Below are 13,321 nucleotides of genomic sequence, written 5' to 3' on the forward strand. Positions count from 1 at the left end.
TACTTAAAATAAATGCGTGTATGTAGTCGAAACAGGAACGTTCGCAACACTCTGGCAAAAACACCTGACAATTTATTAATAAAAATACGCGACCCGAAAACAACCAAAAGCCTTTGGAAGATTGCCACGAAAAATGCACCTTCATTGTAGGATCAATCCATTAGCAATTCATATATTTTTAGTAAACAGTCTTCGAAACGTGGGATTTTTGTATGTGTAGCTGGTTTGAAGCATGGGTGCTGTTGTAAGTAGTCCGCGATCAACCAAAGAACTTTTTGCCAGAGCGCATGAAATTAGCATGTTGTGGTTGGAGGGAAAGTCGAGCGGTCATCCACAAACGAACTCTTAACGTTACAGTATCGTCCCGAACACTCGAGCCCCTTTTTGCACGCTAATGCTTTGGCATTGCAACAGAAGCAGCGCTCGTTTTTGGCTTTTGGCTTTGGGGCCAGCTCGCAGCCATCCCGAAGGGAATCTCATGTGAACGTTAATGTGACGCCCACATCGCACGACATTTCTTCAGACACGCCCGAGATCAGAAAATACAAGAAGCGATTCAATAGCGAAATTCTTTGCGCCGCGCTTTGGGGTGAGTGCAAGCATTGTTATGGAATATGGAAAGTATGAAGGGGGATTTTTAGGTGTTAATTTACTGATCGGCACTGAGCATGGACTGATGCTGCTGGACAGAAGCGGACAGGGGAAGGTTTACCAGCTGATTTCCAGGCGCCGGTTTCAACAGATGGAGGTGCTGGAAGGGCAAAACATACTCGTGACGATATCGGGAAAGAAGAACCGAGTTCGCGTTTACTACCTCAGTTGGCTGAAGAGCAAAATATTGCGGACCGATGGTGTCAGTGATGTAAGCGACAGAAATCTGTGTTTAAACTGTTCTTTGAAGGTTTATTTTAGCAAGTCGAGCGGCGCAACGGATGGATCAATGTCGGCGACCTGCAAGGAGCTGTGCATTTTAAAATAGTCAAATACGAGAGGATAAAGTTCTTAGTCATAGCGCTTAGAGATAGCATAGAAATCTACGCGTGGGCCCCGAAACCCTACCATAAGTTTATGGCTTTCAAGTCTTTCTGTGATCTAACCTTCCGGCCGCTTTTAGTCGACCTTACCGTTGAAGAGGGCACAAGGTTAAAAGTGATTTACGGCAGTTCCGATGGATTCCATGCTGTTGACCTCGACTCGGCCAGTGTGTACGACATTTATTTGCCAAAACATGTAAGTTGCATCGCTTTGCGACCTGCGAATATTTGGACACTGTTTTTTGCTTGTTACAGGCACAGAACGGCATCACTCCCCATTGCATAGTTACTTTGCCCAACAGCAATGGAATGCAGCTGTTACTGTGCTATGACAATGAAGGTGTATATGTAAATACTTATGGGAGAGTCTCGAAAAATATGCTGCTACAGGTAAGGATATTAGATATAGCGATCTTCATTGATATCGCTATAATGCGTTTCAGTGGGGAGAAATGCCGACATCAGTGGCTTACATCGGCACTGGGCAAATAATGGGCTGGGGCAACAAGGCGATAGAAATCCGCTCGGTTGAATCGGGCCACTTGGACGGTGTCTTCATGCACAAAAAGGCGCAACGGCTCAAATTCCTGTGCGAGCGCAACGACAAGGTGTTCTTCTCAAGCGCGAAGAGCGGTTCCTCATGTCAGATCTACTTTATGACGTTAAATAAGCCGGGCATGGCGAACTGGTAACGCGCAACCAGTGATAATCTCGACACAATTAGTGATTACGAACTGCCGCTAGAGCATAGAACAATTACCGTATCGTGTGATGATGTAGGTGATAAATCGGCACTTCAGGACGGCGTGCCCGCAAATCAGTCTTAGTCGAATGTAACCGACGTGTATGTTGATGTGAGTTTCTAATTGCTGGGCTCAAAAATCGACTGATTGCCACACGCGTCCATTTCTAGGTGTTGTCTTAGTTTTCGACGTTTTTTCGCTGAGGGTTAGGATAAGAGTATTGGTGCTAACTAAATTTTTGCGTTTTTACATTCGGAATCATGCATGACTTGTTCTTTACGTAAAATCACCTTCAATCGTCAGGAATAACTTTCGACTGGCCGCGAACAATGTCTATAAGAAATTGCAAATTTTCACTACAGTGAGACAAAATGAAAGTACAAAAGCTCCACTTCCGTGATTTATCCCCCTTTAGGGCAACATTGGCAGTTCTTAGGTCAATTTGTACGATCCAAAATTACGATAAGAATCAAACAAATCAAGTAACAAATTCGAATATTTGCCGCAAGTATTTTTATTAGATTGGGACACTGCATTTATTTACTGTGGTTAAGTTTGGTGCCAACCAGTAATCTAGTGACAGACGAATGCTCACTTTACTGTAGATAGATCCTGAAATGATTAGTATAATAAATCTCAATTTGATTGTTCAAATCGATTGGGGGTAACTTTGTATATACACTTTTGCATAAAAATTTGTATTGCAACTTAATATTCCTCTAGCATTAAGCGAATACTGTTGGGGAAAACATTGAAGGAAGTCCGATTGAGCACTACAATTTTTTTCTCAAATAGTCTCAAAACACTTTTTTATCTTTATTTTTAGACATCAGTCATAGGATTTTATACTAAACATACATTTTAGTGAAATTTTATATTATATTAGTAAAGTATACTTATATGTTTATATTTTGGTGCAATTCAAGACTGTTTTACCGTTTTTTTGGCCAGGTGTCTATAATATCCATGAATGTTTATCAGTTAACACAACAAACGAAATAGCAGCTACAACGTCTTGTTTACTCGCATGTTGCCCGTATATTTTCTCTCTTTCTCTCTGTTATTTCCAAAGAGATGTTATAAGTGTGATTTTTTTAAAATATAGAACCTAACTATTGTATGGATATCATTTTATTATTCAGATAATTATAAAGTTATATTATCAATTTGAGCGTGAGTTCATTATTTTCCCCGTTAACCTGCTACGTTTGTTGCGTAAAGTGGCAATTTTCAGAAAACTGATCTTACTCACAAACAACCTAATCTTTGTTGGCCCTTCTGAATTTCCCTCTCATATGATTAGGAAGCGGGCAAGTGCCCGGACAGGGAATTTGGCCGGGAATTTCGCAAATACAATGCCTGTCGCACCCTACTCCGAAGTTCGCCGGATTATCCTTCTTTTCCTTTGCAATATTTTCCGCCATCAGAGTTTCCCTACAAGTTTAGGCTCTTAGTGCCAATCAGCAGCTACTAAGTGGGTAAAACTCACCGATCCTTTCCAACTACTCGGATCAAGTGCTCATAGATTTCATCCTTAGACCGGCCATCAATATCAATCAGCATGTGATCTCCGGTATCTAAAAAGATCAGCAATTCGAGCATAATTTGACCGCAAATTAACTGGTACATACCGTAAAAGGCTCTGATGAAGGGGCTGGGGGTCACATTTTTAAAGGTCGCTATTTGCACTTGGGGGTTTTTATATTGAATGTGGGGCAGGTGCCAGAACACAAATTCCCTGTAACAATTCATAATATAAATAATAGTGTTTTTTACACTTTTGTTAAGTAGGACAAAGTCATAAGCGGAAAATGGTGCAATTTTCAGTCATCAGCAGGATCTTTTCAAATTTGCGTGTGGTTGATAAGATCAGGTTTGGATACATTTTGTAGGGCAAAGTCTCTATCTATATTTATAAGTACACAAAGTCATTAACCATTTATTTCTTCTGAAACTGTGTCAGATGCGTTTTTTAGGGCAAAGTCGCTTCTGTACGTGAAAAAAGTTTCAATTCGAAGTCATTATGGGGCAATTTTGCAAAATTCATTCAGTAACATAAAAAGTGAGAGAAATGCTTGCTTCTGACTGCATTTTGTAGGGCAACGTCTGTTCTATAAGTGTGAAAAGTTTCGATTTTCAGACATCATTAGGCAATTTTAAAAACATTTTTAACATTGTGGTTTTTGCGGATATTTAAGCTTGACATAACAAAGTTTGACAATTTTTTTCTCATAGCTGTTGCAAAATTTGAAAGACTTTTATATCACATTAGTAAAGAAAAAAATTTTCTATAAGTGAAAATGTTTCGATTTCGAACCATCTAGTAATTTTTTCTAATTTTGTTTGTTTGCACCTGTTTAAGCAGACCTGAGCTTGGCATTTATTTTCCCCGAAACCAATGACGTTATCGATTCACTTTCGAGCTCGTTTTAGTCGTTTATGTGGAAAAAGAGTCGGTTTCTAGTGATTTGTGATAAGTTTTTGAATGTGCGAACACGATAATGGTTGTAAGCTTGACGGTCGCTTTAATTCTTGAAGCTTGTGTTTGATTCCACATGTTTCGTTGAAATTAAAACAATTTATTGATCGAATAATATTATTGATAAAACAACACAAAACCATGCCGGCTCCTTACAAGTATCCACCTGATTTAACATTTATTACAGCGGAATCAGTACTTGAACGTGCTTTTTTCATTGTAAAAGAAAAGGTTCTGGTAGTGCCACTCGCAAGCACTCACAGGGCCGCTTTAAAACTTGTTAGTTCTCTTCGATGAGAATATGCAGTTTTAGAACGCATTTTCGAGCTACATTCATTTTTACTCATTTTATTGCCTGATGTGGAATTTCCTATTAAAATAGTTACTACAAGCCGAAGTTATATAATGCAAGACACTGACCATTCGCAAGCCCGGTGAGTGCAACTAAACCAAGTGAAATTAAGGTTCATACCTGGCGCCCTGGTGGCTCTGCCCATGTATATTGTAATTCACTGTGAGGATTTTCAGTTGATCTTTCAGGCACAACCGGCCTGCTTCCAAGTACTTGATGGTTCTCCTTATCGGAGCTGGTCCTTTCATAAACGGCATTTTGCTGGCACTTTACTTTAAACCTATTTTCTAGCTCAGTTTCATTACACAAAATTGTAAAACTGGATGTCAGTTTGCCTCACAGAACAGAGGTTATACTCACAGATCACAGAGGTACTTTGTAATCTGTGGTTTGCCTGTCAGATCAAGTTTTGAGGGTTAGATAACCTGCCAAATAAAATGTTTTGCACGAAACTACATAATTTAAATGTTGCTGTTGTGCAAGCAGTGAGAAAATACGGTAAAACTCAGCCTGTAAGTATGCAGCATTTTGTCATTGATCAAAGTCGTTGCCTGCAGCCACTCCAAGTCGATTCTACAAAAAAAGCAGCATCCTGAAAAGCGATGGCAAGTTTGAAATCACGTTGGACCAAAGGAAGTTAAAAACCCCGAAAGGAAGCCTTTTTTTGGTCGACAGTGAGCCCTTAGCCCTGGCAGTGGCCACAGAGTGGAACTCTCAAAAGGGCAAGATAGTCCAAAGCAAAATGCACATTGTAAGTGAAACGCCCCGAGAATCCTGCCATTCTAAGTAAAACCCACAATTTCCAGACGACATTATGCAATACTGTCCTGGATAACCCGAATAATCTCACCAAGTTGGACATAGTGAATTACATAGTCAATTGTTTGGACACGGATACAGTCCTATATCAGGCAAATGTGAGTGTTTTTCCAGATAGTTTTCCTTTGACTTATTACTTAAAAAAATCTGCAGGAGGATGAGGACTTGATGAAGTTTCAAATCACTGAATGGGACCCAGTGATCGAATGGTTCAACAAGAGATTTAACGTGAAATTAAAAAAGTCCGTCCAAATGGACGTTTCGCCCGTTAGCGAAGAGGATAAAACCACCTTAATTAGGCACTTAATGTCGTATAACTTTGCATCTGTTAACGGTAATGGAGTCATTACTGTCTCAAAGTTCTAAAACAGCTACAGGGGCTGTAATTTCAGGCTTCCTCTATGGGGTAGATACTTTGAAATCTGTGATACTCACATTGGCAGCAATCGACCGATTTCTGACTCCAGAAAAGGCCGTTTTGTTGTCAAGGCTCGAGGAAGAATACCAGTGCGGCAGGTGGGGCAGAGTGGAGTGGGCCCATGACTTAAACCAACAAGATCTTCAATCCCGACTGGCTGCTGTGGTTCTGTTCGTCTACTTCAACTCTCAATCAATGAAAGTGCAGGAGAAGAACAAACCGTAGCTCCAAATGTACAGGGCTTTTATTTAAAGCTTGAACGTATACTATAAAGCAGTTAGCGACTTGGTGTTTTCTTTTACCAGATTGTCTAAGTGCTGCAGATACTGCTTTTGGCTCTTGGTCAGGATATACAAACTATCCGGCAGTTTCCCAAAGGCTTTCAACTGCTTCAGTCTCATTTCGCTGGTTTTCCTGCTATGCAGAAGCACTTTCGGCACGCGGCAGATGTGCATCGGCGTAAATCCATACTTGTACAGCAGATCTATCATCAGATTGATTTTCAGTAGGCTTTTATTTTGCAGCTGAGGGTGTTTTTTGATTATGTTCTTTGCCATTATGTCAGAACAATGGAGCTTTTGAGACAGATATTGCGTGACGGAGTTTTCTCCTAGAATGTCCCTGTTGTCCGATTCCCTCTTCAGATGTCTGCAACAAATCAGACAGTCGACTACTAGAGAGAAGGTAAATAAATGCTCTTTATTACTTGTAGAGAACATCTTCTGGGCAACGAATCATCCAAGTCTTCAGCTTGACTCCATGCTGCTTAGTAAACCCTAAGCGGCTTGTGATTTGATCGACACTGTATTTGAACACCCACAAATCCCTCAGGAGTTCTTCTCGCTCAATTTGATACTCTGCAATAGCAACTGTTACACTTGTTATGTGGGAAATTAAAGATCATTACCTGAAAACACCGACAGAATCTCTTCGAGCTCACTCAGTGGCTTCCACAAGAGGAACCGTCTAGTTGCCAGTACTTGACACGCCTGTTCCAGAGGCACCTGCGAATTTATGTGGAATGAGAATTCCGTCCTGTGTCTCCACTTAGTGCCTTACGTTGAACATTCTCTGGATATCTGCGATTCTATCCGTTAAAACCTTGCCCATCAACTGGAGATTACGCAAATATTTCGTCCCCATTCTGGCGAAACTTAAAGTAACTGAAAGATCCAGTGGCAGTTCCTTTAAGGAAGACAGTTTCTCCTCCAAATTGGTCTCATAAAGCAAAAAAGGGTGCCTCAATAAAATGTCTTTAGTCAAACCGTGCCTCAGGCAAGTGCTGATATTTTCTTCGATCAACGAATCGGAGGCACTCAGTAGTTTCTTGTTGGCAGTGAGCAGTCTTAGGGCATCGATCTCTCTGATGCCCAGTAGCGTTGTCATCTCACTTCTAACAGCTTTTTCGTAAATTTTCGATTCGGCTGCATTGGCCGTACTTTTCGGCTGCGGAACGATTTTTGTCACCGTCCTGCTAATAGCTGGAGTTGATGGTTCCAACACCAGAAGTCTTCTGAATGTTGTCAGGAAATAATTCATTGTTTCTAAGTGTTTTTTCCATTCAAATTCGACGGAATTTATGCACTTGAGTAGACTGATAAATACTGCTTTTGTTGTGACATTGGCCAAGTTCTAATAATATAGCCTATGAATATAGCTAGGTTATAATGGTTATAATTAATCCACATAGCTACAGAATGTAGAGAAGAAGTGATCATAATATGTCAACAGCTGATTGTTGAGGTTGGTTAGTAGTTTTGCAACGTAAAAGGCTTATCTCGCAGTGATTATTTGGAAAAATGCATGTTGAAACGGCCGTTCAGTCTAATTACATGTGATAATTGAAAGTGGACTTGGTATAGAATGCAAAATCCCGAAGTGTGGTCATTTTCTGAGCCGCAACCATCCTTCAACGTGCAGAGAATCGGGGCTGCTCAGCTCTCATTGAAGCAGGTTGAAAAGTTCCATTTCAACCACTTGGTAGGTGGCTATTTATAGGTGTTTATGTTGTATTTTCTGTGATGTATGTGTTTTGGATTTTCAGGTATCGGTAGTTTTGCCAGATTCTTTCAAACTACCCGATCAGTTCGCTAACGTGCTGGTCAATGACTGCGAGTATTACAAGATCTTGGACTTGAATCTGGCTGCTTTGTTGGGCTCAAAGTTTCGACAGAATTTTATTAAAAAGGGTGAGTTTTCTAAATCGTTTCATCACAGGCGCTAGCTTATGTAGACTGGACTAGCATTCAAAGACTTGCCTACAAATCCTTAAAAGCTGGGATATGCTGGAAAGGTTCTTGGCTGGTGAAACTCGAATTGCAGCGTGTGCCCTTTGCGTGAGCTGTTCCTTTCCTCGACTTAATCCTAAATGGCTGATTTGGGCTTGCCTAGAGCTGATGCTTCATTCTTATGGCTGTTTTTTCTTATCTCTGTTCGCTTCAGCTACAATGTGTCGTCAATTCAATTCAATTGCCAATGTTGCTCGTCGCATTACCTGATTTTTTCCTTTTATTTCCAGGAAAATTGATCCTATTAAGCATCGGAACTCGAATTGATTGTGATAATTGCTGTGCTATTACACCGACCGGCAGTTTGATTTTGTCGCTCACAAAAGACTCTTATCAGAGGTTTGGTCTGGACGGTAAAGTATCCCATTTTACCAAAAGGAACAAAGACAGATACAGTAAGTAAAACAACATATGTTAGTTAGGGAACAGCAGGGCAGTCTAAATGTAAAAGACTTTAGGGGCATAGCTAGAAGATATAGAGTATTTTGTATATCCGCCTCGATCTTGTGTTAGGAAAGTTTCCAAAATTAATGCCATAAAAGGTTGCTGGAAAAAGTACCAAACTGGTGATAAAACCCTTGAGCACTAGAATGAAACACGCCTAAAACCACCCATCTATGGCTGAACGATAATCTGTTTCAGACAATGCCCAAGTTCAGAGATGTTCGCTCTTTGAAAACCCTGTCGCTAAAAAGTGTTGGATCTCTGGTAGTCCATATGACGCCAACCATAATATCGAAATTCCGACATAGTAAAGATCCTGAGAAGATTATGGGCAGTCTTCAGAGAAGCATCGACAGATTAAATGAAACACTGGTCGCATACGTTCCTTATTATTTGCATGAAACAATGGCTGTGGAGGTGTTGGAAGCTGTAAAGGTTTTGATAGAGAAAAAGCGGAAAACTTGCTACTACAACTATTCGATGTCGCACTTCTTAACGGAAATGAACGTCCTGGTTAGTTTGACTGAGGTAGTGCTCAATCATCGATTGAGAAACATTGACTTCTCCCGATGGCCTAAGATTATGAGATATGTGCTATATAAGAACTTGGGCAAGATGAGCGGCTTGGAGGTGCTGAACCTCGGCTCCTGCACTGGAGGTTGGCGCACATCCGAGTTCGACAAATACATTCTGGATGGCATCAGAATTATGAGAAATCTGCGCTCGATTTGTCTGTGCTTCGACTGTAGCGACCTGGTGATTCAAACCGTCTCAGAAAACTGCCCCTTCATTCAGAGCATCGATGTAACATCATCTGGTTGTGTAACCGACCGCAGCATACCGTGCCTACTTAATTGTAAGCAGCTGAAAGAGCTGCAGTTGCATCGAACGTCTGTTTCGGTATCGGGGCTTGCCAAGCTAATCAGCGGCCTGCCGAGGCTGCAAAATATCGGCAAGTGTGATGAATTCCGTCACATCATCGTCTACATCTACCAAAGTGAAATCAACTGTGGACCTTTCGAGCTGAGGAACATACAGACTAGGGACTTGTCTACGGAAAGTCTGCGACTGCTGGTGGAAATGTTCCCCAAAGTGGAATACATTTCGCTGTTCCACGACATGCAAGTGGCGGATTTGTCGGTGCTGGTCTCTCTAGTCCGCTTGAGGGAACTCAAGCTGCTCTCATGCGCTTTTTATGGAGACTCCTTGAAGCAGCTCCTGGAAATTGCCGGGCGCAACTTCACTCACATCCACTTGGAGCACGTGGAAGAAATGGACTTCAACGTTCTAGGCGTGATAGGCAACTACTGCCCGAAACTGAAAAGTCTGGTTTTTTACAATTGTGATCTGCGATCGGCCTTGGTAGCAAACAACCGAATTCTGGAGCCTTTACAAGCCCACCCGTTTTACAATTTAGAGCGCATTTTTTGGGTGGTAGATAGCAGCACGAGCTATTTGGAATTCATCCTGTCTCATGCCGTTAACATTCGGTACATCCATTTGGGCTCTTCATCGGGAATCACTCACTCGAGTATGGTGAACATTCTGCGGATCAACCCGATGAAGCACTTAGAGGAGCTCAGGGTGCTTTATAGTAGCGACATGAACATGAGAACGGTTGAACTGCTGTTGGCCAGTTGTACTAGTCTGAAGGTGCTTTCGGAGCTGGAGAGTTGGCAGGGTATTTCCATTGAAGAACTGAATAGCTTTAGACATCAGATCAAGTCCAGCAACTTTGATTTGGATATCAGCCCCACTCTGTCTTTTTCCAGTTGCTAGCTGAGTTGGAAAATTTAGATCATTTTGCATGGTTTTTTTTGTTTTAATCGTTTAGTTTTAACTGGGAAATTGGTGGGAAGCAAAAACTCAACTATATTCTTGTACCTCGTTTGTGTGGTTGTATGCGTTTTCGATTGCTTAAGTTAAAGCAGAACAATAAATGTATATATTTTCAAAACTTTCAATCAACTCCCTCAAAACAAAGCTACCTTTACCGACATCTGGTCCAAACTGCAGGAGCCACCAAGCGCAAGGTAAATTGTTTTGTTGGGAGGTTTGTGACTGATCTAATGGACCTTTTTCCAGTTGTGACCATCGATCTGACCGATCCCAAGCTCGTGCCAGAGAAACCATTCTATAAGAGAACCAGAGCTGCCTTGCAATCTCTCGAGAAATTCAACGTGATTATCAACTGGGAAGCGCATGAAGAATCCGTGTGTCCATCTTCAGTAGCAAAGTTCTTCTTCGATATCGGCTACAAAGTGAAGCTATGCGCGCCGAAGTTCCAATCCCACATAGTGTACTCAGTGAACACACCCACTTTAGATGAAGCTACAGTTGAAGAAAGCGATGTGGTGGATTTCGTTGAATGGCTGGGCATGGTGTGTTTAGACGGGCATTTTTCTGAAGACCTCAACGCTTATGCTAATCAATACACAACGCCTGAACCCAACGTGGCACTCGGACAAGTCAGAACGTTACAGTGGAGAGGCTTCTTCCACTCCCATCAGATTATGAAGCTGATTGACTACGTCAGGTGGGTGGTTTAAATCAGGATCACTTGCTAGACTGTTTTGGGGCGTTTTTAGGGAATTCAACCAGAATCAGGATAAATTATGGTCGGCCGTCTACGTCCAAGGGTTTTCAGATGCGCCAGTGATTGAGGCCAAGGAGGAGCAGAGCTACTATACGAATGGCGATAATGGAAATATTTGCATTTTCAAAAAGTCCCACTGCTGGTTCTGTAAGTTTAGGCGCTGTGCTAAGCAATATAAATGAATAAATGGGGTTTGAATCGGAATCTAGTTAACTTTCCACAATCAGGAGGTTTTTCTTAATATGCAGCATACGGTGTAACAACGCTCTATCACAGCGAAAATTGGCCAGTTTGGAGCAAGCTATTGACATACTGATTTGAATTAATTTTCATTATCGTTGCCGGAGTTTCACGACGGTTTTAAAGCATGGAAAGCTGAGAACAGTCGCGTGGTTTTTGCAGGTAAATTAATTTGTATTAATTTTTAAAGGTCAAACTTTGCCTTGCAATGTAACTATTGGAACTTTTTTACAAAAATCTCTCAATCCCCATCAAGAGATGAAAAACAAATATTTTAATTACTGTGAAAAAATCATTTGCGTTTCCTTCGGGACTCGTTCGGGTTCCTCTTCATCCACTGTTTGAACTCGACGCCAGGCCTTATCCCCAACTGAGCTGACTTTGAGTAGACATCGCGCATAATAAAGGGGGAATAACCTGCAGTTAAATAAAACATGAGTTCTTCTGGTTATTTAAATCGTATCAGTCACAACGCACCTGCAGTGTAGTCATCATCCAGTGGATTACATTTCATTCTAGCTAGTCGAGTCGGTCTATTATCCGGCATGGGCTGGTCTTCGACTAAAATGGGATTATTCGGATGTTTGCCTCCTTGGATTCTAGGCAGACTGAACTTTTTCCCACGACCAGTCAATGGTCTTCTTGAGTTGATGTGGATCTGCATTTTGCCGTTTTCGTCCAGAGATGCGCCCACCCGTTTTAGCGTGCTGTTGCCGCATTTTGGGCAAAACTTCTTTGTCATTATGCTGGTGGTTTTGAAGCACGAGTAACATCTGAAGATGTAAGTTCTCAATTGCTTGATTATCCGGCCGTCCAGTGCGGAGACATTCAGGTTTATCTGCCGTAGGACGTTCTGCATCGCAAAGTCAGTGGTCATGCAGGCAACCTGCACGTGTTTTTCCTCCATCAGTTGGGAATTCACTTGCTTCTTAGCGATCGCTATGTTCGCAGGGGTGATCCAGCCAACCTCTTCATCTTCGTCCTCCTGCGACTCACTGGAAGACTGTTCTTCCTCGGAACACGACTCGTCTTTCACAGGCACTAGAATGTCTTCTTCCACTTTTAGATCATCATCATTGCAGTTGAGTTTCTCAAATTTCGCGCTGAATTCTTGAAGCTCAATTGCCATGTCTTTTTCCGCTTGAATTGGGTCGATTTCCTGGGCTGATTCATCTGTTTCAGCATTATGCGGGTTTTGGCTGCCAGGCAGGAAGAACCCCGTGATGTCCGGATGGATTTCATCGGCGGGTTTTTCAGTGTTTACAATGGGTCTATCCTGAACTGGCTCCGTTCTCAAATGGGCAGTGCCGACTTTCTCCTTCTCCAGCTGGTAAGTCAGGGCCATCACCTTGATGTCAGTGAGCGATAAACTCGGATAATCGCCGGTTTTCTTCGAAAACTCTGTAATTAATTGCACATTTTCGGGAAAAACGTGTTTGATCTCCAGATCATATGGAAGCACGACTAGCCGCCTCAACTGGCGTTTATTTCGGATTTCGTCAACGACTTCTTGGCATGTAACCATTTTGTCTGCGATTTGCTGCAAAATAAGGCCCCTTTTCAGTAAGCAACTGGCTCCTGGGCATCCAAACACTTACCTGAAGGGGCGCATTTTGGATAAACGCCGTTGTGTCCACCACTAGGACTTCCACCTGTTTGCTACCGGTACTAGACATTGTTTGCAGTTAGTCACTCACATAAATCGACGATATTTTAATATTTTCTCCCTAACACGTTGTTATTATTGAAGCAAAGTGCAAAGAATAAATGAGGTTATAGACTATTCGTGAGTTCAACTACCGATGGTGGCGCTGCGAAACGTCAAATTACTTGTTGTCGAGTCCAGAGGTGTTCTGTGGTCGATAGTTTGATAATCTGTGGGTCGAGTCACAGTTGATGTTTGGAACT

At 41.9% G+C, this 13,321-nt stretch overlaps 6 protein-coding genes across 16 annotated transcripts in view; 3 read left to right on the top strand and 3 right to left on the bottom strand.

Annotated features, from left to right (window-relative positions):
* Positions 1 to 2,948, top strand: part of LOC109538602 (serine/threonine-protein kinase mig-15) — a 13,149-nt gene extending 10,201 nt beyond the window's left edge. For 8 of the 9 annotated variants that reach the window (XM_048665258.1, XM_048665259.1, XM_048665261.1 and 5 more), the window contains 5 exons: positions 358 to 589; positions 642 to 862; positions 913 to 1,230; positions 1,290 to 1,424; positions 1,478 to 2,948. In XM_048665258.1, coding sequence (XP_048521215.1) covers positions 358 to 589; positions 642 to 862; positions 913 to 1,230; positions 1,290 to 1,424; positions 1,478 to 1,726 — 1,155 coding nt within the window. In that variant the 3' untranslated portion in view covers positions 1,727 to 2,948. The remainder of the gene's footprint in view (positions 1 to 357; positions 590 to 641; positions 863 to 912; positions 1,231 to 1,289; positions 1,425 to 1,477) is intronic. The other variant, XM_048665262.1, reaches the window with a different exon arrangement.
* Positions 2,891 to 5,012, bottom strand: LOC109538610 (probable 28S ribosomal protein S25, mitochondrial). Of its 2 annotated transcripts, XM_019905924.2 has the most exons (4): positions 4,729 to 5,012; positions 3,409 to 3,515; positions 3,267 to 3,354; positions 2,891 to 3,211 (listed from the first exon to the last, which is right to left on the bottom strand). In XM_019905924.2, the coding sequence occupies exons 1-4, from the start codon at positions 4,863 to 4,865 to the stop codon at positions 3,037 to 3,039; spliced, it is 507 nt and encodes a 168-aa protein (XP_019761483.1). In that variant the 5' UTR covers positions 4,866 to 5,012; the 3' UTR covers positions 2,891 to 3,036. The 2 variants fall into 2 exon arrangements, with proteins under 2 accessions (XP_019761483.1, XP_019761482.1); XM_019905923.2 differs by having other exon boundaries at positions 3,267 to 3,515.
* Positions 5,013 to 5,014: 2 nt separating this feature from the next.
* On the top strand, positions 5,015 to 6,129 carry LOC109538608 (ATP synthase mitochondrial F1 complex assembly factor 2). The gene is made up of 5 exons (XM_019905921.2): positions 5,015 to 5,106; positions 5,166 to 5,359; positions 5,415 to 5,525; positions 5,581 to 5,761; positions 5,820 to 6,129. Exons 1-5 carry the CDS (start codon positions 5,046 to 5,048, stop codon positions 6,068 to 6,070), a joined length of 798 nt encoding a protein of 265 aa, XP_019761480.1. The 5' UTR covers positions 5,015 to 5,045; the 3' UTR covers positions 6,071 to 6,129.
* Positions 6,072 to 7,533, bottom strand: LOC109538607 (transcription termination factor, mitochondrial). The gene is made up of 4 exons (XM_019905920.2): positions 6,905 to 7,533; positions 6,753 to 6,849; positions 6,552 to 6,702; positions 6,072 to 6,493 (listed from the first exon to the last, which is right to left on the bottom strand). The coding sequence occupies exons 1-4, from the start codon at positions 7,382 to 7,384 to the stop codon at positions 6,112 to 6,114; spliced, it is 1,110 nt and encodes a 369-aa protein (XP_019761479.2). The 5' UTR covers positions 7,385 to 7,533; the 3' UTR covers positions 6,072 to 6,111.
* LOC109538605 (ribonuclease P protein subunit p40) lies at positions 7,526 to 11,377 on the top strand. 2 transcript variants are annotated; one of them, XM_019905917.2, is made up of 5 exons: positions 7,526 to 7,825; positions 7,890 to 8,034; positions 8,364 to 8,528; positions 10,663 to 11,113; positions 11,166 to 11,377. In XM_019905917.2, exons 1-5 carry the CDS (start codon positions 7,709 to 7,711, stop codon positions 11,353 to 11,355), a joined length of 1,068 nt encoding a protein of 355 aa, XP_019761476.2. In that variant the 5' UTR covers positions 7,526 to 7,708; the 3' UTR covers positions 11,356 to 11,377. The 2 variants fall into 2 exon arrangements, with proteins under 2 accessions (XP_019761476.2, XP_019761475.1); XM_019905916.2 differs by lacking the exons at positions 7,526 to 7,825; positions 10,663 to 11,113; positions 11,166 to 11,377 and adding an exon at positions 8,776 to 10,534.
* A 189-nt stretch (positions 11,378 to 11,566) lies between these two features.
* Positions 11,567 to 13,283, bottom strand: LOC109538606 (RNA-binding protein NOB1). Its single transcript, XM_019905919.2, has 3 exons — positions 13,012 to 13,283; positions 11,891 to 12,953; positions 11,567 to 11,830 (listed from the first exon to the last, which is right to left on the bottom strand). Exons 1-3 carry the CDS (start codon positions 13,087 to 13,089, stop codon positions 11,706 to 11,708), a joined length of 1,266 nt encoding a protein of 421 aa, XP_019761478.1. The 5' UTR covers positions 13,090 to 13,283; the 3' UTR covers positions 11,567 to 11,705.
* Positions 13,284 to 13,321: the final 38 nt, after the last annotated feature.

This window comes from Dendroctonus ponderosae, unplaced genomic scaffold (genome assembly GCF_020466585.1).
Source record: "Dendroctonus ponderosae isolate FM_Combo_2020 unplaced genomic scaffold, Dpon_F_20191213v2 Dpon_F_20191213_3, whole genome shotgun sequence".
Classification (NCBI taxonomy): Eukaryota; Metazoa; Arthropoda; class Insecta; order Coleoptera; family Curculionidae; genus Dendroctonus; species Dendroctonus ponderosae.

Coding starts and splice junctions, on each gene's coding strand:
- LOC109538606 (XM_019905919.2), bottom strand. CDS start 13,089: ATGTCTAGTACCGGTAGCAAACAGGTGGAAGTCCTAGTGGTGGACACA. Junction 12,954..13,011: donor TCCAAAATGCGCCCCTTCAG/GTAAGTGTTTGG, acceptor CTTATTTTGCAG/CAAATCGCAGACAAAATGGT. Junction 11,831..11,890: donor GGATGATGACTACACTGCAG/GTGCGTTGTGAC, acceptor ATTTAACTGCAG/GTTATTCCCCCTTTATTATG.
- LOC109538607 (XM_019905920.2), bottom strand. CDS start 7,384: ATGAATTATTTCCTGACAACATTCAGAAGACTTCTGGTGTTGGAACCA. Junction 6,703..6,752: donor GATTCTGTCGGTGTTTTCAG/GTAATGATCTTT, acceptor TTGCTATTGCAG/AGTATCAAATTGAGCGAGAA. Junction 6,494..6,551: donor CCAGAAGATGTTCTCTACAA/GTAATAAAGAGC, acceptor GATTTGTTGCAG/ACATCTGAAGAGGGAATCGG.
- LOC109538605 (XM_019905916.2), top strand. CDS start 8,779: ATGCCCAAGTTCAGAGATGTTCGCTCTTTGAAAACCCTGTCGCTAAAA.
- LOC109538610 (XM_019905923.2), bottom strand. CDS start 4,865: ATGCCGTTTATGAAAGGACCAGCTCCGATAAGGAGAACCATCAAGTAC. Junction 3,516..4,728: donor CAGAGCCACCAGGGCGCCAG/GTATGAACCTTA, acceptor GAATTGTTACAG/GGAATTTGTGTTCTGGCACC. Junction 3,212..3,266: donor CGAGTAGTTGGAAAGGATCG/GTGAGTTTTACC, acceptor CTAAACTTGTAG/GGAAACTCTGATGGCGGAAA.
- LOC109538608 (XM_019905921.2), top strand. CDS start 5,046: ATGTTTTGCACGAAACTACATAATTTAAATGTTGCTGTTGTGCAAGCA. Junction 5,360..5,414: donor TCCAAAGCAAAATGCACATT/GTAAGTGAAACG, acceptor CACAATTTCCAG/ACGACATTATGCAATACTGT. Junction 5,762..5,819: donor TAACTTTGCATCTGTTAACG/GTAATGGAGTCA, acceptor CTGTAATTTCAG/GCTTCCTCTATGGGGTAGAT.